The sequence below is a fragment of the Phasianus colchicus genome, chromosome 8 (genome assembly GCF_987193195.1).
Source record: "Phasianus colchicus chromosome 8, bPhaCol1.hap1.1, whole genome shotgun sequence".
Taxonomy (NCBI): domain Eukaryota; kingdom Metazoa; phylum Chordata; class Aves; order Galliformes; family Phasianidae; genus Phasianus; species Phasianus colchicus.
Window position 1 is genome coordinate 35,467,741 of NC_143443.1, and position 25,587 is coordinate 35,493,327.

The window sequence follows — 25,587 nt, forward strand, 5'->3', positions numbered from 1 at the left end:
AGGAGCTGAGCGGCGCCCCACGAGCTGTGCCTGGGCTGTGCAAATCTCTAAGCCAAACCAGCAACGCCTGATGAATTCTGGAAGCATGGCAACACCAGTGTGGGCTGCAGCTAAACTCATGCAGACCCACGTTTAAGCAGAAAGAGGTGACACTGAAGCTGCTGGCTGCAGCTTCTGCCCAGAGGATGCACAGGTGCCTTTCTGAGCCAGGCCGAGGTCCACCAAGCACTCTGCAGTGCCCCTGCAGCACTTCCCTCGGGCTTTGGCCCTGGGCCACTGCGGCTGCAGGTGGCTGTGGCTGTACAGCTGGAGGGCACAGCGTTGAAAAAGCATGCAGGTTCTACCTCACTCCCACTTAGAGAAGGAAGCTTTCTGAAATTCTGCTATAAAGATGGGCGGAAAAATAATTAATGCAGTTCTTACTGCTCTGAGAGGAAGCAATTTGTCAACCGAAACTAATTGCCTTATTTGAAATTTCTGGGAAGGCTGGCAGTCAGTGTCAGCACTGTGAGCCCTCAGCCTGCACCACAGCAGTACTAGAGCAGGGAAGGCTTCACACCACACACCAACACAGCATGAGTGTGTGCATTAAGAGCAGGAGGAGATGTGATTCTCCAGCACGCTTCTTGAGGCATTTGCCAGTTTTTGGTGCTGTGTAATACAACAAGCATAGAACCTTTCACAGAACCACCTCAGCCCTCCATTTAAGTGGCAGCAGCACAGCAGCTGGCAGAGCCTCCTGCCTGCAGTGCCCCGGCCTGGGAGTGAGCACAGCACGGATCTGCAGGCTGCTCCCAGTGGGAACCTTCCTGCAGCGGATAGGTGGGATGGGAGGGATGCAAAGGGCCGGCAGCCCGGCTTCGTGCACTGCTATCCCCGCTGCAGCTCCTTCTGTGTTAATCACTGCAATGGTACTGAATTATTTACCGCTCACAAAGCGTGTTTTCGTTGCCCAGAGTTAGCAGTCAAAGTTACTTGCAGAAATAGGTCAGCCTCATCCCAGAGAAGAATTAACATACATTTCGTGTGCTCTCCCCACTGTTTCTATTTTTATGCTCCGCTCCACATGAGGACGGGACAGTTTTCAACTCCCTGCATTTTTCACGCTGCTCCATCACGCTCAGCCTCCAGACTGCACAACCCCACCCAGGAGTGATGGCCTGTCGGGCTCAGCACAGCTCCTGCAACACTGGGATGACTGCAGGCTGCACCACACAGCTGGCAGGGCAAAGAAGCGCAGCCTGGCGGGCGCAGAGGCGGCGGAGGAACGCAGCACCACGGGGCCACGCATCTCACCCAGCACGTGCTGCCCTGGCCCTCCCAAAAGCTCTCCTCTCAGTGCAAAGCGTGCCCCTCACCGTGTGCCACGTGCTCAGGAACTGGCACAGCGGGGTCTCACCTACACAGCCACTGGGTGAAGCCTGAGCACAGCTACACTTGCTGCTCGCAGGCCCGGCTCCATCTCCTGCAGGGATCGAGGCTCGGAGCAGAGGGAAGAAGCCCACAGACAGCCTGGGAATTCCAAGGTCCAAGCTGAGCTCTGCCCACAGTGGCAGTTTGGGCACAGTGCAAACAATAGGAGCCCTTCCCACTGCCCACTGAGCAACGACTGTCCTGTGGGGCTCTGGAAGGTGCCACCTCACACAGGGCGCAGACCGTGAGCGCAGGGATGCGCAGCAGCCCCCATTACACAGCACACAGCTGGCAGCAGAGGGCACAGATGTGGCACGGGCAGAGGAACCACGGCAGAACACGGCCCTTCAGGCACACTGCAGCTCCGTGGGACATCGCCTGGCTGCAGGAGGGACTGCGCACAGTGTGCTAATTGCAGCATGGCTTTGTTCCCGCAGCACGCTGAGGTGACGGTTACCTCCTCAGTAAAAACAGAGCTAATAACAGCATTGCACACAAGCCAAGCTAGCATTTGATTCAAACCAACTGTTCAGCTCAACAGCAAAGAGTTGAACACCAACTCCTACTAACTCGTAACACTTGCCTAACGCTAACTCTTGTCAGGGGAGTTCGTGCTGAAGTGGCACAACTCCTCACGCACAGCAGGACCAACTCCTTTGCCTTAAAATTAATGATGCGCAGCCAGGTGGCACTTGATATTCCTCCTTCCTTAACTACACCCAGCAACGCACGTGTAATGATTGCACTGCACACACGCCAATGGAGATAATTAGGACTCCTGTAGAGCTGAGCTCAACTTTTTCAGCGTTGTCTAAACCAAGAACAAAATGTTCTGGAAGCCATACTGTGTAGCACAGACTCTGTGCAGACAACTTCTCCAAATCTACAACAAGCCAGTAGTGTTTGCTGGGAAAAAGGAAAATGTTTTGCAAGATAACAACTAAACGCTCCATTTCCTGGGCTTCCAAACCCATCACCACTGGCTCTGGTTTCAAGAGGATCAAACTGAGAAACGAGTCAAAAAACCCTCACTTATATGCACTTCAAAATGGACTGTTCTAAAGACTAAGCAAACATAAAGCCTCAGTTTAAGAATACAATAAACAAAATAAATTATTCTATCCATGAAACTCTATTGAATGTGCGGAGGGTACAGCAGTCAAGTGAATAGAAATCAGCCCCAGAAGCACATGAGGACAGCAAGAACTTCTGCTAGCTGATGATGCCATCGCCATGGCACATGGGATGCCTTGGCCACAGCAGCAGGAAGCCAGCAGGGCTCCCAGCAGAACACGTGCATGCTCTCAAGAGCCAGTTCAGTTATTTATTATGGCATCAGGCTGTAAGATTAAGCTTCTAAAAACGCACCCCTGCAAGGGCTGCTTTCTGAGAAACAGATTACCTGCTGTAAGAGCCTGCAAACAGAAAGACTTCAAACCATCCAACCTGTATCAGAATATTACTGATTAATAGTATGAATCCAAACCTTGTCATTTCTAAAATAATTCAAAAAACACTCAGCAATATGTTGCTCTCCTGGTTATTTTTTTTCCAATTCACATTGACTTATTTAATAAAATCTTTTTTCCATCTGCTCGTTATTATCACACCAGTGTTATCTGACTTGTCAGGGAAAAATAATGAACCCAGAATATAACTGCTACCACCAGAAAAGCCCAAACTTGAGTTTTTTTTCCACCAAACAGAATACCGTTTTTAAACTACTATCATCCACTCTGCACTTATTCTGAGAGGCTTAATAAGGAGCCACACAAGGCGCAGCGATGAACTGAGGCGCCGTTTTGCAGGCTGTATGAGCAGCCAGCAGCCCAGGGGCAGATCCCTGCTCCCACTGAGCTCTGCTGCCTGCAGTGCACATCAGCTCCAGCACCAGTGCCTACAGGGATTCCTTCCCCCCAAATTTCAGGCCCTACAGAAGTTCTCTTAAAAAGCCCTCTCAAACTGACCCGTGAGCCCCAGAGGCCCTCCCAGCAGCAAACGGACTGTGCCTGCAGGGCTGCCCAAGGCAGGGTGGGCCCTGTGCCTCATCTGTGCCAGCAGGGGCTGGCAGCTGCTCGGGACCACCTGGGGCACAGAGCGGCCCAGCTCTGGCCGGCAGCTGCCGCCCTGCACCCACAGAGCTGTGCAGACACAGGGCATCCCAGCAGCAGCGGCTCAGTGCCACCCAGCAGCTCCCAGCCGTGCCCCCTCGTCCCCTGTCCCACATCACTGCAAGCACCCCAAACCCAAGGAAAGCCCCAAAGCCATGGGGCAGAGCCCCCCTGATGGGCCCGGCACCGCAGCCCCCAGGGCACACAGTGCTGCACGTCCCTGGCTGGGGCCGGATGCTTGCAGGGCCAAGAAGCCCAACGCCCACAGGCAGTGCCTTCTGCCAGCACAGAGGTGTAGCCAGCACCTCCCACACCAGCACAGAACAGTTTTGAAACCAAATGCTTTCAATAAGCAGCCCTCTTGCACTTCTTTATCGCTGAAAGACCGCTGGGTCAGCCCCATTATGTCCTACTCAGAACACTAATTGCAAACACTCATGCCTGCAAAGAGGGAGCCCTCCCGTTCTGGACACTGACGTGCTATGGTGTGCATGTGAGTAAGCAGAGAATTTCTAAAGCACTGCATGGCACGGCCTCAGCACCACACACAGAAATAAAAACAGAGCTTTTGTCAGACCCTGCCTTAATCAGCCCTCTCTTGTCCCCTCGTTCCCTGCCCATTGCTGTTCACTCCCCCCTTCTCCTGTTGTTTCTCTTCCAAGTCCGCATTTCTCTCCTCCCACTAGAAGTGTGAAGAAGTCTATAATACACAGGTGTCAACAAGTGCCACCCGTGCATCTGTAATTATTATTTCTTCCTACAACACCGTGTGTAGAAAAAGCTGTGAACGTTGTCTGAGCCACGTGTACTGATATTACATGCTCCTGGACTCTGCATTATGCACAGTGCCCTGGTCCTGGGTCCGCCTTGGAAGAGAGCAATGGGAACATGACTGATTTGTTCAGAACAACTCTGGTCTCCAGACGTGCTGTCATTCACAGGACAGTGTAGACAAGATGTCACACAGCCATACCTTGGGGCCTCAGTCCCAGCCCCTTCAGTGCCCCCCGGGAGACTTAGTAACAGTGCAGGAGCAGCAAGCAACGATGAGATACATTAGGGAAAAGCCATAATCAGTGTAATAATGACAAACGAGAAAATTGTGCCATCTGGACTTGATGGACTTTCCATTTACATGTCACAGCATTTCACCTTCCAGATTATCTATCGGCTGATGCACCAGATTTAAAGCAATTCCTTCTTAAGTAAGGATGTTGTTCTTACATGGCAGCTACACACTGCAAATGTTTCCATTAAAAATGATTCACGGGAATGAAAAAAAGGAAAGGAAAAAATAAGCCAAGCTCGGGAGAGGTCAGCACACAGCTGGGAGCTCAGCGCTGCATCAGCTGCATGGAAGGAGCGTGCGTCTGCCTCTCATTACAAGCAAATTACAGAGATTAAAACCAACAATGCTGTGAATTCACGGATTTCCACTGACTCCCCAGCACCGCCAGCCCTTGTCACAGGATGCAGGATCCCTGCTGGCCCCTGGGAGGACAGCGAGCTGAGACTTACATGGGGAAGTAAGGAAAAGCAGGGTGTGTGAGATACTGCAGCACCCAGCGTGTGTGTGCAGGAGTGATCCCCTATGCAGAGCACTAAACGCAAGCTTGAAATGCACAACTCGAGCTCCGGTAAGCCCTGTGTTCACTGAAACTGATGCAAGATCCCCCCAAGATAAAAGGGCTGGGTTTCATCTCTGCAATCGTTCCACCTGAACACAGCGCTGATCCCTGCAATTAAAGCCCCCTCCCACATGCAGGTGATGCTCTGCCTGCCTTCCCTGCCTGCAACCTTCTGCAGACCTCTCCCCTACCTGTGCTCCGCCACGTTTCCCCACAGCTGCACCACGTTTGTTTGCACCTCACGCACTCCCTGTGCTACACGTGCTGTTAGGAACAGATTATTTACATCTTTCCTAACTCCCAGTTCCAAAAATTTCTGATAACTGACAGAAAAAAAAAAAAAATCACAACCTTTTCCTCTTCTCAGCCTCCTCTTTCCTCACTGACATCTCGAGCACTTTCCAGTTAGACTTAATGAAGGGAAAGTGTTCTCCTTATTCCCTAAAGGCAAATACGAATCTCCTACCTTCTGGGGAAAAGAAAAAATTGCTCAAAATCTGTTTCCCCTTGACTAAAAATAGCGACAGGAAGACTAAATGCCTCTTGAAATAGCTTAATGGCACCCAGGTATTTTCAAAGAGCCACCATCAGCTTTAAATCCATAAAGAGATATTTATATTAATACGCCAGTATTTTCACACCATAATTAACCACTGTGGGCAAGCCATGTGCTGCCAGAGGAGGAGGGTACAAACACAGCACGTCTGCTTGGCAGAGCCTGCACACACACCCCGACCAGCAAAGCCACAAGGACACAGCCTGCGTCCACCCCTCCCACCTTAAAAACCCTTCTTACAGCAGCTTGGTTCACCAGAGCTACCTGGGGGTCATGAGGAGAGGGGGAGATATTTTTTTCTTGCCTTTTTACCCCTTCTTAGCGTTTTCCCTTTCCCTGAGCTGCTCTCCATGAGCTCACAGCCCCCCTCCCAGCGCAGCGCTGCCCATCACAGCCCGAAGGACGCGAGCTCTCACCCTGTTCCATCATTCACTGCATTTCACCATTCATAATCCATCCGCGTAATTAAAAGAGGAAGGAGAAAAATCTAACAGAAACAAAACCACTAATTACATTAGATTTTGGTCTCGGCATTTCTCTGAACATCTGAGAAAATTATTCCTGTGGGTGATTTCTCCACTTTCAGCACAAGAGGAACCAGGGCACACAGCTCCCAGCCCAGCTGGCAGCGCTCAGGAGGACACACTGCTTTTCTCAAATGCAGTTCTTTCAGTGAAAGATTCAGTCTTATTCAGACCAAGAGAACAAATGCCATCCAGCGTCAAAACCAAACCAAACCCACGACTATACAGTGTCTTATCTGCCTGCTTCGGATCTGCAAGAAGGATGACAGAACAAAAGATGGGCGCTGAATCATCTCCAGACATGAAATTCTGCCCCAGAAGTCACAGAATCATAGAATGGCCTGGGTTGAAAAGGACCACAATGATCACCTAGTTTCAACCCCCCTGCCACAGGCAGGGTCACCAACCACCAGTCAGCTCGTAGCCACCTGAAGTACAAGAAGGATGAATGCTGCATAGACGTAGGCAATGTTTCCATCTTTTTCACGGTGCCACATCAATTACTGGCTGACTTCCCCATGCTCCAAGGGCAGCAGGGCAGAGGGAAGGCACCCAGGTGCACCCAGCACAGGCACAGCCCTGCTCTGCCCTGCTCACCAGCGCAGAGGAGCAGCGCATGCAGAGCTGCACCAGCAGCCCCAGGGCTCACTGAGTTCACCAGGACTGCGGCTGGGCAGCTTAACTCAGCTCTATCTGCACAGCTCCGTTGTTTAAATAAGTGTGTAATTTGCAATATTGAATGAAATATGGAATAAATACCACTTGTCACTACCCAACGCTACAACTCCTTTAAGCCTATAATTACACACAAAAGCCTTTTACCACCATATAAATCTCCCACGGATCCCTCTCTAAATAAGCCTGGGCTGAATCTGAAGATTTCCATCCGAGGAGACGGGAAGTGATTTTAACTGACTTATCCCCCAGGTCTGCCCGAAGGACAAGGAGGGAAGGAGAACAGCCGGCTCTGTATGTCTGTCAGCACTGCCCAGAAAGCTCCCAACAAGGCCCCCAACTCTGTGCCCCACTGCTCACCAATAGCCACCAGCACGGCACACAGGGCACTCCGGCAGAGGCGGCTGACAGAGGAGGAGGCAATGAGGAAGGTGTCATAGAATCCTGGAATCACAAGGTTGGAAACGACCCGCAAGATCGCCTAGTCCATTACCCATCACCATTGCTACCACAGGATGGCTCTTTCTGGTTCACCTCCCTGTGAAGCAGCACAGGTGAGAAATAAGAAATGGTGCTGTGCACAAGCCCATGGCCCAGGGCTGGTCTCCTGAGCCTCCTGCAGCCCTGCAGCCTGGGAGCACCATTCAGCCACAACAGCACCAACAGCATTTCGTACGCTGGAGTGTAGCTGCCAGAAAAGTCAATTCTACAACAGTCTTCCATGGGTTTACCTCTCCGAGCAGCTCACCATCAGTTCAGATGGACAATGATGGATGTAAAAAATCCCTACCAATTGTCAGACAGTCGTTTGCAGTCTAGAATGGCTAAGCTTTATTGCCCGATGCTTTTGCCTCCAAAATCCATACTTGCTTTCCTCCTCGACTATTTAATTCCTAGCTCTCTCTCTCCAGTGGAAAGATACAGAAACATCAAATAAGTGGGAAATAGGAGCCCGTCTTTTCTGCCATGCAGATGGGGCAGATGCTTCACAGCAAGCATTGCCAGCACACAGCTCACCACACCAGGCTGGGAGCAGCTCCTCGCATGCGTCAGCCAGCCCAGCACCGTGGTGTCAGGAACAGCCCCGAGGGTTTGACTTTCTGCTTCAGTGGAAAGTCAGCACTGGTCAGATTTGCTGAAATACACAACGTACCGTTCCAGGACTGCTCCGACAAATGCAGACTCCATGGGGGTACTGTCATCAATTGTGTACCTGGGCAGAGCCATGTCTGCCATGTTAAGCACTGCAGGCCCCGTGGGGATATCAGATGCACTCAGACAGAACGCACACTCTGCCTTTTCTTATAAGAGGTTCCAGTTAACGTTTTCAAACGTAAGGTATTTTGTGTTTTTTTGAGTGAGAAGTACTCAAAATGCATTAATGTCTTGCTCTATTAACAAAGGAACTATGGCAACACAATTATAGTTGCCAAGAGAATTACAGAAACAAGGTTTAATAGTTAATAAGAGCCGGATGATGTCAGACTCATCTTTTAAGACCAGCCCGTATCTGTCCATTAGAACTTAATGTCCCAGAAACTTGGGTTGGCCAGTATTAAATAGTCTTCCTTTTATCCCAATTATCAGTAATAAAAGCAATTTTCTAAATAATAGGTTAGAGTTGCACAAAATGCGGCCAGAGCACGGCTGTGGTTCACAGCACAGCTACGAGCCCCTTTTGTTAGCAAGCAATTTTCCCGTGTCAGAGATGAGAATCAAACTTTAATGTGCGCTACAGAAATGGAAAAACTACAGAAGTTGCCCACAGAATTTCCATCTGCTACGTGCCCTGCAGCACACACGGAGGAGATCAAAGAACATGCTGAAGTAATATTTGTGTCAACACATTTCTGAAGTACGCTGAATTTTTGTTTATCTATTGACTTCAAGCTGAGGCGATTAAAATCTCTTAAGAAATTATTTCCAGCGTAAATTAGTTTCTAAAATACAAGGATGATTGCTTTAGGGAACCACACTGAGTGGGCAGACGCACTCGCAGACCTTTTCCTTAATTTGGACAAACCAAAAACGTCCCCATGACTCCTGCGGCCCCCAGGCGCAGCACCTCCAGCTCCTGCCGCCTGCATCCTCACCTCTGCTGAGCCCCGGCTGGCAGCGAAGGCGGGAGGCAGAACGCAGGGACACAGGCAGCAGCCCTGCACGTCCTGTGAGGAATGGCTGACACGGGTAAATTATCTACTTTGGTGCAAGTCGGGTTTTCGCTTTAACAAAAATAAAAATCACACACATTGTGTGTACCTTGACGCCTGCATAAAAGATGTGCTCCCGAACCACACGATATCTGCTGACATCTTCTATTTCGGGAAGCAAGCCTTCAGCTCCCTTCCACTTGTGAAGCACTGAAAGCCTGTGATTACCACCAAGCACACGTGGCCTTCTTGAAAAACACAAATAAAGCAAGAGACGGGGAGCAGCAGTGCTGCGGGCCCTGAGCTGGGAGCACACAGCTCCCACCTGGGAGCTCGCGGCACAGAGTGGGACGGGCTGGGCAGGGTCAGGCAGATAGGACACGTGGAGCCTCATCAAAGGGATGAAAAATGCTCTTTAGTAAAGGAAATGAAGTAAGCACAGCAGGGATACGGCACTGGGAGATCAGTTACACCACCAACAAATCCACTTTCTTTGCAGGTGACCTCGACAGGCTCTGAAGATGGAAAAGCCAGATTTTAAACAGGCTCCAAGCTGCACACGTGTTCCCAGCATAGAAAATTTCACAGGATTGCAGAATATTGACCAAAAGTCAACTTGTCTGCCCCAAGCTCTGCTACTACTGTCATCACTGGGGATGTGGCCCCTACCCGAGCATCAACTCAAACCACCCCACACCTCGCTGTTCTCTGGCACACTCTATTCTTCACAGCTGTCAGCTCACGGATCCTTCAGTACATCCCACCTTTGACCTACTGCATTTTCCACAGCTCCCTTTCATTTCAGACCCCAGTGCTGCTTCCCATGCAATCGATCACAAAATACTTCACGCTCCCAAAGAGAAAGACTGGGCCCTTATCTCTGGATTACTTCTAGATTTCTCCTGACCCTGCTCCCCTTACACTACAGTGCAAAATTGGATGTTGCCAAGTCCTCCAGCAACAAATTGACTTCTTAGAGGTTTTTGCCCCAATGGATTTAATCAGGTCACCAGCCAGGATCTCAGCCCAAGCAACTCAGCTCCACGCAAGCTGCAGGGCAGGATGAGGCACAAGCTCTCCCCATGTCCACGTCAGCACCACGAAGCCACCAAGCCCAGGAGAACCCAGCAGTGCCTGGCTGTGCCCAGGGCCAGCACACCCGAGGGTTCTGCATGTAACCACAGCACAGCTGGGTGAAGCTGCCTCTGTGCAGAGCTGCCTGCTGCCCCGGGAGCACCTGGGGTCCCCATGAGCCACGGCCCTGCAGAGCCCACAGCACACACTGCTGTGTATGGGGGTGAGCCACAGGTCATTAGTACCGAAATGTTTTAGCAACTCCTCAGCAACATTTCAGGAACAAGAAACGTACGATTTGAGGCATTTCTCAGAGTTAGCATCCTTTCTACAAAGAGATTAAAACCTCAGTTCTTCATGTGAACATTACATGAGATAAGGAAATGTTCTCTATGAAGTGAACATCTTAATAACAGATGGCTCGTATTTGGATCATTCTATCATAAATACAATATTCACCATTTGGAATAATATGAGCAGTACAGCTGTCCATTGTTCCCACGCAGACATTTTTTTGTTCATTAAGTAAGGAAATCGGGAGCACAGAAAATGACAGCACGTCTTAAACGCCGACAGGGCGACTCTGCTAATAGCTTTGCTATTGATTAGAAAGCACAAACACGAGCCTGCCAACCTTTCTGGAGCAAAGCCGTCCTGCCCCGGGAGCAGCACCGAATGGTTCCCCCATCTCACTGCTCAAAGAAGGGCCGCAGTTTGGGAAGGGCTGCTTTTCCCTCTGTGCTTCTTCACATAAACCTCACAACTAGAAAAGCAAACAATAATTAAATTGAAACCATATCTGTTGCCTCTGTGATAAATTATGAATTGCTGCATTACGGACACTCACTAATTCAGAAGGCTGCTAAATAAAACACATCAATGTTCACAACTGCCACATAAGTTAATAACCTCGGACAGCCTCAGTGAGAGAAGCACCAGGCTGTGCTCAGTAAAACCAGGCCCTGCAGGGAATAGGCACAGAAAGGAGCACAAATCTAAACTAGGGAAGAGATGACTCAGACAAGGCTGTTAGAATGAGGTAGGTGATAAAAATACCCTGAAGACGTAAGGGAAATTGCAAAAACACTAATTTGATTCTAAACCAGTACAACTGCGCCCATTTGCTTCTTCTATGTTGCCTAACCAAACCCTAAACCTGAACACCAGTGGCATCAGGGATGGGCCATCGGGAGCTGTGCAGAAATGCTCACCCACCGCCCCAGGGCTGCTGTGCTGCACTGTGCACACCAGGCTGCACTCACTGTCAGCACACCGGGGTCGCACTCCTTCCCTCCCCTCCCCAGGCTGGGTGCCCCCCCCAGTGCTCCGATCTCCCTGTTCTGGGGAACGCAGCCTTTCTAAGTAGCAGGTGTCGAGATTGATAGGAAAAGTGAAAATTTTCTGAACTGTAAGGAAAAGAGCACAAAAACCAGGAGAGTATGGCATTATTAAGCCCAAAAAGCAGATTGATTAATCGGCTTCATATCGAGCTGAGAACAAAGCGCTGCAGTCTGCTCTGTGACTGCGAGCTCCTCCACAGCAAAACGTCTGCAGAAGGCACAGGTGAACGTTTTTCACTTACAACAAATGCCTCAAAAGACCTTCATTTCTTTGAGGCCGTTGTACTGGAGCAGAACAGGCTACCTCCATCTTACTAGTTTGCAAAGCAAATCTTAGTGCAGAAGCTGGAGATTTGCTTCTTTCAGAAGAGGCACCTCTAACTGCCATTGAGTAACAGACACCTATTTAATTGAAGTCTGTTACTCAACACGAATCTCTAGAAATAGTTTCTCAAATTACCTCTCTGACATGCTTTCTGTGGAGGAATAACTGAGGCCATGCCCTTCACTGTGAGCAGAGGGAACAGAGAAGGCACCAACCATGTCCAGCTGCAGCCACGAAGCTCCGGGCAGCAACCTGCCCCTCTGGGAGTGGGGCTGCACCACAGACCCGGGGCTTTTACACTGTGCTCACTATGCTACCACATATACACTGCGCCACGAAGAGCCTCTTCATCAGCCCGGAGTCCCAAAGCATTTGTCAGAAAAAAAATAAATACTAAATGAAAGTCCAGCCGCAGCTTAATGCGCTCCCATCTGCATCGATGGTCCGTCAGGCAACTGGGTGAGGCAAAATGGAAGCTGTCACTGAGAGCTTTGGAAAATCCTATTGATTAACAGAGTGTCAAACATGTGAGGCACGTTTTAATGATACACTGAAAGACACGTGCGTTCTAAGCTATTCCTTGTTAACTAATTATGAAACACAAAGTCATTGCCAATTTACCATTGCACGACAACGTTACAGCTGCTTTCGTGTTGGCACAATAGGCTTGGGCTTTAAAATAGATCCCTCAGAGGCAGAAAGTGATTAATAGGAAAATCAGGCAGAGCAGGCCGTTTTCCTGGTGAGCAACAACTGCTGGTGCCCACAGCTTTGAACAGAGCTCACTGTGAGCGTTATTAATGCGCTGCAATACCTGAAGTTTCTAACTCAAAATAAACGAACGCAAACATTATTTTTTTCCCCTTATTTTCCTTTTTCTTAGCTCACTTCCCAAAGGTTCAAATGAGTTGTTCTCATTGACTGCTCCATGCACTACTGATGTCATTTCCTTGCACTCAGCTGCAAAAATGAACGTAAAACCAGAAAAGCTGGAAGTTCACCATATTTTAACTTGGGTTCTAGCAACTAGGCTCCAGCTCCATAGTGTAACTCCAGTAACCGCATCGCACTTTAGCAGAACATCTTTGTTTACACCAAACACACCACATAACATTCAGCAGTATATGAGGAAGGACTGTAATGAAAATTGTACTGTAATTGTCAAAACAAATAAGCAACACTTATTTTGCTCATTTACCGAGACAAATTTGCATAGGAAACAAAATGAATGTGTTGGATGACGGATTTAAGTGAAGCGGTGTGGCAAAACAAGAAACATGGCCATGGGCTGCAGGGCTGGCTGATGGGCAAAGGGCAGCCACACTGCCTGCACAGCTGGTTCTGCAGTGTGAGTGCTGCAGCAGCCTGTGTGTTCTATGGGAGCAGCCCCTACAGCACACGCATTGCTTCTACAAAAGACCCAGAATGGAGTCAGGGTGTGGTTGTAATGGGAAAACGCAGAACAACGGGACAGGCAACCCCAAGCCCTCGCTCAAGTCCCTGAAAGAACGTTCCTCTTACTCGCTTTTTAATTAACCATCAATAATTAACATCACCCCAGCAGCCTCAGCAGAGTGCCTCTTAATGGTTTTCTCTACCCTCTAACTACAGAACAGTTTAATTAAAGACCGATCCTCGTCAAGCCAGCAGGTCTGCTCTTCTCCAGCACCAAACCCAACAAAGACACTTTCCTTTCAGTTGTTCCTATAATTAAGTCTACATAAGCAATGCTTTAAGTTTAGTGATTATCCTGTCCGTCTGCCTGTCCACCCCCATAGCAGCACACAGCCCTGATCTCCACTGTGAGGCACCACCAACAGTCCAGCTCCACAATGATGGTAAATTTGGTTTCCCCTTCTTTCCCCTTTTTGTTTCTTTAGAAGTGTTGACAATGTCAGGATTCTGCTTGAAATCAGAGCCATCAGCATAACATACACAGGAGTGATGCCTGAAGTGGAAAAAGCCAGCTATGCAGATGACATTCTGTGCTTGAGTAATTAAACCAGATACAGGAACAAACACTCACAGACTGCTCAGTGCGAACAGCGCAGCAGCAACTGGCCCGCTCCCTGCATCACGCCCTGCTGTAAATGTCAGCTTATTTTTGCTATTTTTTCTTCATGCTCTCTGACATTAACAGGGTAAATTTAGAAACAACAGACTACTCCTTTATATAGCAATACTAAACCTACGGAAATCGGTGCCCTGAGATGCAGGCAGAGTCCCCAGCCGTGTGCTTACAGCACTGTCGGGTTGTATTACCGCTGACACGCCAAGAGAGCAATAGCAGCCACACCACTTCTCCAAGGAACAAACGGGAGGGCACAGATATTCCTCCCTGCTGCACTGCACCTCTCCTCAGCCGCTCTAAGGCTGCTCGTGGAGCTGGGATGCTTCCCAGACGCTTCAGAAGACTAATTCAGTGCCAGAATCGCAGAGGAAGTAAGGAAATGATGTTAAATGCTTGAGAAAAATGAGAAAACAATGTTTTGGTCGCTGGGTACAGAGCGGGACGTCAGGGCGGAGCTGCGGGGTGCGGAGCTGCAGCACCACGGACAGCGCCCGCGGCTCCCGGCCGGCCGTAGGGTTCGGGTTCGGGTTCCCAGCGCCGCCTGTAACCCGGTGTGTGTTACACAAATGCATCTCGGAGAGATGGAGCCCTCTGGGGAAGGAAAAAATAATAGACGTTTTTGTATTCAAAGAGCAGGGCTCACACGAATATCCAAAGTTACACAAAGCTGCTACTATTGCACTGCTCGGAAAGGCTCTCGCACCATCGCTGGAAAAATTTTAACATTAATTAATAGAAAAGTTTTCAATATTAGTAATTAACAATGCTTTTCCATGAAAAAGTGAGTCACATTAAACCCAGTAACTGTGGGTAATTGAAGTCTTCGCATACTTTTTGTGTGTAGTCACAGAAGGCAACAAAGACTGTGCTCAGAAAAAAGAACTGGGGCTGCCCACTTGTTGGTTAACTTCATGTTTTATGCAGAAACAAACACAGAGCTATTGTGAACAAATGGTTGGGCTCGCAGAGACTGGTGTGTGATTGACCCCACGGCACAGGAAAAGGCCCTGTACTTTTATCACACACAGCCCCAGGGCTGTTTGCGCCATGGGATCCAATCCCCACCGACAGCCTCGTGCAAGGAGATTTCTCACAGCACATTCTGGCTCTTTCCATCTCTCAAACTGAGGAGTGCAGAGGTGTGCTGCCCTGTGCCCCATCTGCACTGCCAGCACAGGAGCTGTGAGCTGCAAGGGGCTCCTGCTGCACGCCTCCTGCCAGTCCCTTCCACTAAACACCGCCTATTGCTGCACCCCATCATGTTTGTTTCACTTCATCTCCTTGCCCACAAGAAAGGTTTCTCTGCTGGGAGCCATCTCTGACAGCACTGCAGGCTCCCACACCCCACCACAGCCCTGCTCTGTCAGTAACCCAGAGGTTACAGGCTGCTCTGCAGCCACCCCTCAGAGCTTCCAACCAGCATTCCCTCATTCCTTCACCCTGCATGTCCCTTCTGATACAGATGCAGAGCATTTGGGTTTCAAGTGAGGACTGGAGAAGAGCTGAGAAAGAATTCAGCACCTGGGGGAGGTTGGAAGCAGTGCTTTTTTGTTTGTTTTTAACTGCAGAAGAATCCTGATGAGGTCTGGGCAGAACCACCTTCACTATTCAGCATTAAGTCTAAGCTTCATGGTTTACTGCTTCTTTTCCCAAATACTTCAGTAATGCTTAATTTTCCTGCAGGTAATGGCCCCGAGCAAAGAGCTGGGTTTTCACAATTTGCCACAGCATAAGGAAGAACAAAACTGTCATTCACATCCATTTCACTGTGGCTGGTAACGACCACTGGAACACTGGGGAAGAAAAGGAAAAAGGCACTGTCTGTACGTGGACAGATGGGGCTGTATGTCTCCACTGCAGCAGCAATTCCATCTGGTCAGGTGCACCCAACACCTCCCCTGCGAAGGTGAGCACACACCAAGCCTGCAGCGGTGCAGCTCACAGAGACACTGTGATATCATCGCTCACCATCTGTGGGTCCATAAGAAACAGTTTATCCAAAAGAACTGCAACTGGAGATGCGCTTACCAAAATGCAACTTGCTTGGTTTTTTTAATGTTTTTTTTACTGCAGCTCTAAAAATGCTGCACATATCATAACTACAAGTTTAAGGGTGGTCTCTGCTGCAGCTTTCTGCTACAGCATTTCATGCCACTCAAGCATCACGAAGAAAATTTTAGTAAGAAAACAAAGAAAAAACACACTTTCACGAAAAAGAGCTGGAGCTGTTCCCTTCTGCTCAATTCTTGGCAGCTAGACAGATGAGTACCACAGAGATGCACTAAATGCCTGTGATGATGTCGTCAATGCATGCACATAATGGGACCCACCAGAGCAGACTGGGGACACCCAGCAGTGCTGAGCTTGATCCCACATGGGGCTCTCAGCAACTGCAGGCCTGGCTGCCTCACCAGGCAGGCAATTACACATATGTGCATTTTAAAAAGCTGACAAGGTCTCTATTCACTTACACAGTGATGTGAGCAGCGTGTGGTATCTGCATATATATTGTACTTGCAGCTAATTTATACACTATCCAGTTAAGATAGCATTCCACGCGACAGCACTGTCAACACAATTATGATAACTCGAAAACAAACTCTGGATTTTCCTCCTCAGTAGAAGCACCAGTGCAGCCTGCAGCGCACACGTGGCCCCGCAGCGCTATTTTAGGAGCGCAGTCCTATCTTTGTCCTGGCAGTGATGAGCAGCAGACACGCGCTCCCAAAATACCTTCAGCAGGGAGGAGCCAGTTTGCTCTCTCTCCATCTCTCCATCAGCGGTGCCTCAGCCCTGCGGGAAACACAACCCACAGCACTGACAAACCCAGCTGGAGAAGATGGCCAGCAGCATCAGGGCCTGCCGTGGTTTGGAAAGGAGAAAGAATCGCCCTCCAGCCTGAAGGGAGAAGGGGAAACACCTTCAGAGATGCTGAACCAAGTGCAGAAAAACACTCTGCCAAGGCCAGAAGGAACACAGAGCTAAAATCTTAAGTTTTATGGAGGGGCAAACAACAATACAACTCCTGTTGCTGTTACTTGGCGTTTCGACAAACAGAAGCAATTTGTCCCGTTAAAAGAAACCTGGTGTTTGGTACATAATTTCACAACTGATCTCTGTATGAGAAAGCCACGTCACGAGATGCACATTTCAGTGCACCGTGCATTAATCAATCCCTCAGTTCTGCTCCTGTCACCACGCTGCCTGTTTTGACACCTGCTCACAATTTTTCTCACTTTGGCATCTAACGTGTGATAAAAACCAATCAAACCAAAATGAACAGCAAACACCAGTGCCCCAGCACGCTGAGCTTCTGCTGTGCCACACACAGCATCCGAGCTGCACGCAGACCTGCCCTGCTGTCACAGAGTTACCACAGGACCTCTGCACAGCACTGATACAGCAACATCCTCACTGCCCCCCAGCCCCCTGCCTGCACGGAGCAGCTGCACAGAGGCACAGCAGGACTGCTGCTGGCTGCCAGGCAGTGTGCAGGTGCTGGGATAAGCCAAGCACAGCGCTGTGCTGTGGGAGCAGGTCAGCCACCTCTGCTGTGAGCACTACGTGCTATTCTACAACCACAGAACAGTGCAGGCTGGAAAAGCCCCTTCAGATCTCCAAGCCCAGCCCGCTGCCCACGTCCCTCAGTGCCACATCCCCATGGCTCTGAACACCTCCATGGATGGGGACTGCCCACCCCTGGGCAGCTGTGCCAGCGCCTGGCCGCTCTCTGGAGGACAAATTGCTCTGATACCAACCTGACCCTCCCTGGTGCAATGTGAGGCCATGACCTCTCATTCTATCGCTGCTATTTGGGGCAGAGGCTGACCCCTACCTTGCCACAACCTCCTATTAGGAGTTGCATGGAGCAACTCCTGGAGGTCCCCTGAGCCTCCTCTTCTCCACAGCCAACAACCCCAGCTCCCTCAGCCACTCCCCTGTGCTCCAGACTCTGCACACCTCTGCTGTCCTTCTCTGGACGTGTTCCAGAGCCTTGATGTCTTCCTTGCAGTGAAGAGCTTTACCCTCTTCCTACAAGATAGAGTTCATTTCTGAACAGGCACCACTTCCCAGTTGGGGAGCTCAAAGATAAACCCAGCTCATAGCAACAGCTCAAGCCAGCACTGTCTTCCCTGGAAGTGCTCATTACTGGTTAAAGGTGCAGTGATGTACGACAGTAAACAACCACAGCTGAGGTGAAAGCCAGGCAGGACATTGCTGACTGCTGGCACTGGAAGGGCAGGCGTGGGGCTAGAGCCTGGCTGGGTGCCCCGTCTGCTGGAGCATGGAGAAAACCCAGAACCTGGAACATGAAGTTACTGGGGCTGTTTGAACACCTGTGAATTATTCGTTTCATTACAACATGCAGTACTGAGCCTTTAAAATGCAAATTACTTGGGACCAGGCTTTAGCCTTATTTTCTGTAGAGCAAAAAGCACATTCTCCCACGGTGCAAACAACCCAAGCCTAATATATATTATTTTCTGCATTTCCTACCTTCTAGCCTTGCCTGCCGGCTCCCATTAACTGGGGATCCAGGAAAACATGCAGCACATTCTCTTTCTAATGGATCATGTGACATAGTTTTACAAGGTCATTTAGCATTCTTCGTATCACAGTTCAAAAAAAAAAAAAAAAGACCTTTCAATGAGATATGATACCATACTGACAGTGTGAGATAGCATGAGATGCTGGCAGCATGGCAGAAAGATGCACCCACCGACAGCCCGATCCAGGAGGTAACCGTGCTTCCACAGCAACTTGCAGCACACGAAGACCAACTGCACAGCCATCAATATGCTTGGGCAGATTTCAGTTTTGCTCAGTTGTCATGGCACTGGCTTGTGGGTGTTTGCAATAAGCACTGCCAGGGAGTGTCACACCTCGGCAGCACACTTGCTATCCAATGCTTCGAAAGTGCTTTTTCTACACCAAAATAGCACAGAAAATAGTAGTGGCAGTGAAAAGCCATTTGCAAGGAAAAGATGTGCTCATGAGATGCCCGGAGCCCTCCGAGGTGTGCACACACTGCACCACCTGTGCAGCCAGCAGGAAAGAGATTTCAAAGGAACCTGGCTGACCCGATGGCCTCCTGCACAACGAACGGCCGCTGACACACAGCTACACAACCAGCCCCCTCCTTTAGCAGCCAGCACGTATGCAGCCCCCACCTGACCGAGTTCTGGCCTACCCGATGGAGAACAGCCTGCTCTCAGCAGCCAGAGCCTCTGCCCAAGCCTTTCGCTCTGACTCTTGTCGCTATATTCAGGTTCTAAGATCAGAAACACATCACAATCCTTTAAATAACCATAGAAGTGGTTCTAAGTACTCCCCCCATGCTCTCGTACTACATAGCCTGTCAATACCAGTAACATTAAAGTCCAGTGCCAAGTAGTGCCTCAGGTGCCAAGTTCCCGCATACCACAATGGTTTCTCACCAATTCAATGTCTTCCTAGTTACTGCTGTTCCCTTTCTCCCCCATTCTGGGTGCCTGAAATACACACGATGCCTTCTGATGCCACCATGCAATCCTCCTCCTCTCCCCGGACACACATCACAGTCAGTATTTTGCACGGTCGTGGGATTTGTTTCAGGGTGGGGAGAAGGAGAAGGTCAGGGACTGAACCTGAAATGAAGAAAGGTGGAAATATTTTTTCCTGAGCAAAGACAGCCGTGTTTTTCCCTTGTACAGCCCATGCAGCAGGGAGACCCAATGCAAGGCGCCAGATCATGCTTCAATGCCTTCAGCCATACTGCTTTGCTTCCAGGTGCTCAGCACACTTCTCCAGCCCCCCCACTCTGCACCAGCCCTGGACAACACGTGCTCCACTCACATTGGAAGAACTTGCTGCAGGTTAACACAGAACTGCTCAGAGCACACGAACTCCCTGCTGGTGCCCACAGAGCCAAACAGGGTTATTTTTTGAACCACAGATGATCAGCCTCCAGAACTGTCATTTGAGCTGTGAATACATCAGTAAGTGGTGTTCCACTTAATTACATGGGCTGGCTGACCATCACCCACGTGGACTCAGCACACAGTCAGACCAGCAGGCTGCTGAAGTCAGAGCACCACTCAGCACCTCATCCCTCTGCGGGTCCAGGTGCGGGAAAGGCCCCCGAAGAAGCACAGGGAGGTGACTCAGCACATCAATGCTCTGGCTCTGTCAGATCTCAGTGCTCACAGCCGTCTGTTCCCACACATCCCAAGCAGTTTTAGTTTTCCATAACTGTCACGTAAAACAATTTAATTCCTGAAGAATTAAAGTGGGACAGGAGAAGAGAATGCTGACATTTATCTTCTCCTGTTAGGAGACACTAAGTTGCTCACAAGCCACACGCCCTCCGTTAGGGAGATGAGGGCTGAAGCAGAGGTTGGCTATCAGCTCTCCTCCCTCACAGCTCCCTGCTGCACACCTACCCACACACAGGCACAGAAGCACTCGGGATTCACACTTCTGTCAGCACTGCCGGGTGCAGTTACCTCCCTGTGACCTGCGCATCACACAGCAGGCAGTTATTATGTAGTTATTATCCATGATTAGTGGTGCTCTGCCACAGGGGTCCTGGAGCAAGGCAGTAAAACCATTCCACAAGAAACAGACGCTGAAAAGGATCCGTTCTCCATGTCCTACACACAGACATTCAGTGTGCACCACAAGGCACTCGCCTCTGGATGTACGCGATCACCATCGTGTGAGAACCACACCAGCCATACACAGCTGTAAAGTGCTCATTGCTTCAGAAGTTCCACACTATAAAAGCATCAAATCAACACCTTTCACTCCCAAGGTTGTATTTTTTAAACTTACAAAAGCTGACATTATGCACCACACGACCTGCACCTCCACGTGCCAGGCACCTGCCAGCCTTGGGTCTCAGCACTACCTGGAACCACGCACAGTAGCTTCTGTTCAGCTCCATTTAATTGCACTTGTAGCCCCTTGAAAACTCAGCTGCAGGCACCAGGGGAAGCAGCAGCAGAATGAGGTCATCACACCAGTAACACAACAGGCTGCCCTGGGCTGGGGGTCCCGTCCCTGGAGTTCAGACCCCCGGGGATGTGGCACAAAGGGATGTGGGCAGCGGACCTCAGGGGGCTCTTCCAGCCTGAAAGGTTCTGTATTTCTGCTATTCTAATGTGACAAATAAGGTGTTGAAGCCCGTAAAAGCGTGTTCTTCAGTGCTATTCTCAGTTCACAAACAGATTGTTTTACACAGATTGTAGTGACTGGGACCTTTGGAGGACAGGTGAAGGATCAATTTGATCTGACGTTCTACCTGTTCTTTGATTACTTTCCTCTCATCTGCCTTCTGCATTCCAATAAAGTCAGCATCCCATGAACTGCTGTCAGATCGGTTAACTTTTCCTTATTTGACTTCAGGAAAGCAGCCTCAGCTGCCCACCGGGTTGGTTTTCACCTGACCGTCTGAAAGCACAGCTGCCAAAAGTTCCAAATCGCCAGACGGGGCGAAGTGCCTCCTGCTCTAGGCAGCTCAGGCAGCAGGAGTGTGTGACAAGCACTTGTCTCTGGGTAAACTATGCTCCAAAAAAGGCCATGGATCTGCAAGAAGAAAGATCCTTTACAAAAAAAGAACACAAAGAAACAAATGACAACACTAAACACAGCTTTTCTGACACCTCCTTGTGATTCTCACTCCCTCCTCCTCCCCCCCCAACACTTACTTAGTTACCACTTTGATACAGAAAGCCTTTATTCCTCTTGTTCTAAAATAACAGGCAGCAAACGCATCTGTGCTCCCAACCCACAGCCATGCGAGAGCCAGGCTGCAGACAAGCTCTGCCTTTCAGCTGGACACGCTGCCATTAGATCAGAAAACAGGAAGAGAAATAAAAGCGTGGTTTGGCAGCCTGGCACAACGTAACTCACACCTGTGAGAGGCTGCAGCTGCAAGGAGAGGAGCGGGAGCTGCCGGCCCGGCTCCGTTCTGCGCCCTGCCAGCACCTGGGAGCCGCCCGCGGCCACGCCGTGCCGGGCAGAGCCGCACAGCCACCGGCACGGCGCTCGGAACTGACCGCGAGATGACTCCCCACGTTACCCCACATCTGCAACTTGCCGCCCGTTTCCATGGCGACGGAGCGGAGCAGCCGCGGGCCGACCTGCCGCCCGGAGTGCGGGACCCGGCGGCACCGAGCGGCCCGGAGTGCGGTGCGTGCGGGACGGCCCGGCACCGAGCGGCACCACGGGGCGGGCACGGCCGGCACCGAGCGCCAGCGGCCATCTACCGCCAGCAGGACCCAGCGTCCCCCAGTGCCCGGTCAGGGTTTAATCCCACCTGAGCAAAGAGCTCCGTTCCTCAAGAGGGGAAACCAGAACACCCACAGTCACACCGCCCAGCCCTGCTCTGCGCACCTCCGGCCTGCCGGAGCTGAGCTGCTGGGAGCCTCCATCAGGAGCAAGGCTGGGGAACGAGAAAGGTGAAGCCGTCGGAGCAGCCCTGACCGGCAGTCAGGTCACAGTGCTGGCACGCAACCGCCGATACAGGCGCTGATCGCGACAAAAACAGTTAGGCTGCCATATTAACGCCCCGTAAATCTGCTGCGAATGTGAGGCAGTGCCACCACGTAGGCATGGAGCCCTGGGATCAGCCCGGCTCAGCACAAGCCGAAGGTAGAACAGCACCGGATGACTTTGCACATTGCCCCTCGTGTGCCGTGCACGGCTGTAGGAGCCACTGTAAGATGGGAGGAGCCCCGGCCTGCACACTTCGGGTACGGGGCACACACGGCGCTGTGCTCACACGCGCACACACACGGCGCTGTGCTGTGCTCCCCCTGCCATGCACTTCTACCGCTCATCTCAGCTCCCAAGCCCAGCTCACCCGTAAGCAGTCTCTAACTGGGCTTGAAGCATTCCTGTTAGCTTCACAACAAGAGTATTCTGCATTTGGGAAAGCAAACAAACATAGAAACAAACCAACAGCTTGTTGGTTTTACCAGCAAACAGCAAAACACGTGCTGCAGTCTTGCACAGCACCAGGAAGGTGAGCGTCAGCAGGAGGCAGGGAGCCGCTCCCCAGGGGGTTCGGATCGGCCCCAGCAGTGCTAACAGAAGCAGCTGCATTGGGGCAGCACAGCCAGCCTGAGGGCAGCGAGGAGCAGAACGCTGCTGGTCAGTGCCAGCCTGCTATGTGCAGGTGCTGCTCAGCCCGGTGCCCAGGTGGGTGGCAGGAAGGCTGAGCGGGGCTGCACCACTGCTGCACCCAGCACTGCCTCGAGCCCTGAAAAACAGCCAGATGTCCTGCAGGGAACAGGACACCATTCTGACAGAGCTGGAGGGAGCAGAGAGGAGAAGCAAATGACAGACAGAGCTTTCCCTGAGAGTCAAGGACCTGCAGCACTTTTATATATCGTTGCATATAATTGCAACAATTAATTGGAGTGCAGCAGCCCAGGAATACAGGCTGCAGTCACACAGCACGGAGCAGCAACAGGGGGCCAGAGTCAGGCAGGCAGCTCCCAGCCCAAAGCCCTTCCCGAGTCAGCCAGGCAAGGCAGCACCAAGCATTTCTATGCCCTAACCTGCAGGGCAATCTCTGGACCTCGTGTTATTACTTAGGAGAATAAGCATTCACCTCCTCTTTGTACACACCCTTCCACAACTGAAAGGAGTCGGACGCTGGCTTAGGGCAGCTGGGCTCCTGTATGTGCATCACTGGGAAACCATAGGTTAAACATCATGTCCCCACCTATTCGTTTTTTATATTCTTTATTATTATTTTACTTAAAATCATCAGCACTGGCCATCACTCCGCACAATGTCACACACAGAGTCAAAGTATTAACTGCCTTCTTTATCTCAGGAACTTACTGGGATGTCTTAAGGGATCTCCATAGCAACCATGCTGCGCAGCAAATAGGCGTGCAGCCGAACAGCAGCACGGAGCCCAGCAGGCACACGGAGCAGCAGTGCTGGTGAACATCGCAGAGCACCGCTCGCAATCACTGTTATCAGCGCCAGCAGCTTTTGGCCAGCAGCGGTTCACCTGCAGAGCTCCATTTCTCCGCACAGGCTGTGTGCAGGCGCAGCTCAGAGCGCAGCGCTGTCTGAATTCTGGAGCAAAGTCCCCAACTCGCACTGCTCACCGCTCCTGCTGACGGCCCACATCCACGGCCAAACCCTTTCGCAACACCCCGAGAAGCCGCGGGGTTGTTTGTGCAGGGCAGCGCGGTGCCGGCCTTACACACGGCTACAACTGACGGGAGCCGGGGACCGGCGGCGCTTCCCGCAACGCCCGCTGCTTCACCCTGCGCTCAGCCCACAGCGCACCGCCCTGCGAGCCGGGACTCCGACACGCAGCTCCTCTACGGCCCAGCGGTAATGGAGACGAACGAGGCGAATTACCGCTGGGCCGGCGCCTCCCCGGTCCCGACGGATGGCCGCGGTGCTCCCCGGCCCCTCGCGCACATCCCGCACGTCTCCCCGCCCCACCTCCCCCGGCCGCTCCGCTCCAACTTTCCCTCCCGCAGCCCCGCACGTCCCCGCGTTGCCGTTCCGACCCGAACTTTCCCGGCCCGCCCAGCCGCTCCCCACGGATCCGCCCCGCGCCGCCGGGCCCCGCAACAGGTGCGGACGGGACGCTCACCGTCCTCCCGCTCGTCGAACACGGGTCTCTTGGAGGAGGAGGCGCTCGCTCCCATCCTCTTCTTCCACTTGCCCCAGTGGAACATCGGGCCGAGCGGATGGCATGCCCCGCGCGCCGCTCCCCGCCGGCCGGCGGCTCCCGCGAGCGGGACCGAGCGGGACGAACGGCCCCGAGCCGCGCTCAGCCGCCCCGCGCGCCGCGGCCGCCCGCCCGCATGGCAGCCCCGCTCCTCCTGCCCGCGGCGGCTGCCGCAGCGCGGGGCGGCGGGGACGGCGAGCGCGGCCGGGCGGGGCGGGGCGGGGCGGGGGACGGCCGGGAGTGGCGGCACGCAGCGCCCCCGGCGGCGGCGGGAGGACAGCGGCGCTCCAGGTGCGGTGGGCGGCGCGGCGCGGAGCCGCCCGCTGCTGAGCTGCTCGCGCCGGGCGCGCGGTGAACGCGGCGGCTGGAATCGGCACGAGTTGGTTCTGACATTGAACCCGACTGTCTGAAGGCAGCCGCGTGCGCTGTCCTGTCTGTAACAAAATGGAGAAGGAAGCTCTTTCTTGCGCGTTTCAGAATCTCCCCACCAGAGAGATCCCTGTTGCCGCACACTCGAGGACGTCCCACGGAAGCAGCGCCCTGATGGGACGTTGTGCCGAGGTCGGCAGAGGCCCCAGGTAGCAGCAATAGGACGAGAGGGGATGGCCTCACATTGCACCAGGAGGGTCAGGTTGGTACCAGCGCAATGTCTGCTCAGAGAGCGGCCGGGCGCTGGCACAGCTGCCCAGGGGTGGGCAGTCCCTGTGCACGGAGGTGTTCAGAGCCGTGGGGATGTGGCACTGAGGGACGTGGGCAGTGGGACTGTGGGCTGGGCGGGGTTGGGGTCTCAGGGAGCTTTTCCAGCCTGCACTGCTCTGCCATTCTGTTATTCTAAGCTTGGATTTGGGAAAGCCAACCAGGCCTGGAGTTTGCAGTTCAGGACTGAACTGGCTGATTCCACTGATCGCTGTGATGTGACACAGGTGCAACACAGGAGCGACACGAGCGTGTAGAAGTGCAAAGTCAGGGCCCGAAGCAGTGATGGAGCACCTGGTGGAGGCGGAACCAGCCCAGGGGAGCTCAGGTGCATGCA

General features: G+C 51.8%; 1 protein-coding gene and 1 long non-coding RNA gene across 3 annotated transcripts in view; one reads left to right on the forward strand and one right to left on the reverse strand.

The window, feature by feature from the left end:
* The window catches only part of STK32C (serine/threonine kinase 32C), a 60,072-nt gene extending 35,435 nt beyond the window's left edge, over positions 1-24,637 (reverse strand). For both annotated transcript variants that reach the window (XM_090145699.1, XM_031597294.2), the window contains exon 1: positions 24,477-24,637. Coding sequence is in view for 1 of the 2 variants with exons in the window: in XM_031597294.2 (XP_031453154.1) it covers positions 24,477-24,561 (85 nt within the window). In the remaining variant the exon portion in view is untranslated. The remainder of the gene's footprint in view (positions 1-24,476) is intronic.
* Positions 24,191-25,571, forward strand: LOC149917143 (uncharacterized). The gene is made up of 3 exons (XR_016468902.1): positions 24,191-24,208; positions 25,032-25,185; positions 25,478-25,571. It is a non-coding gene; the product is annotated as an uncharacterized LOC149917143 (long non-coding RNA).
* Positions 25,572-25,587: the final 16 nt, after the last annotated feature.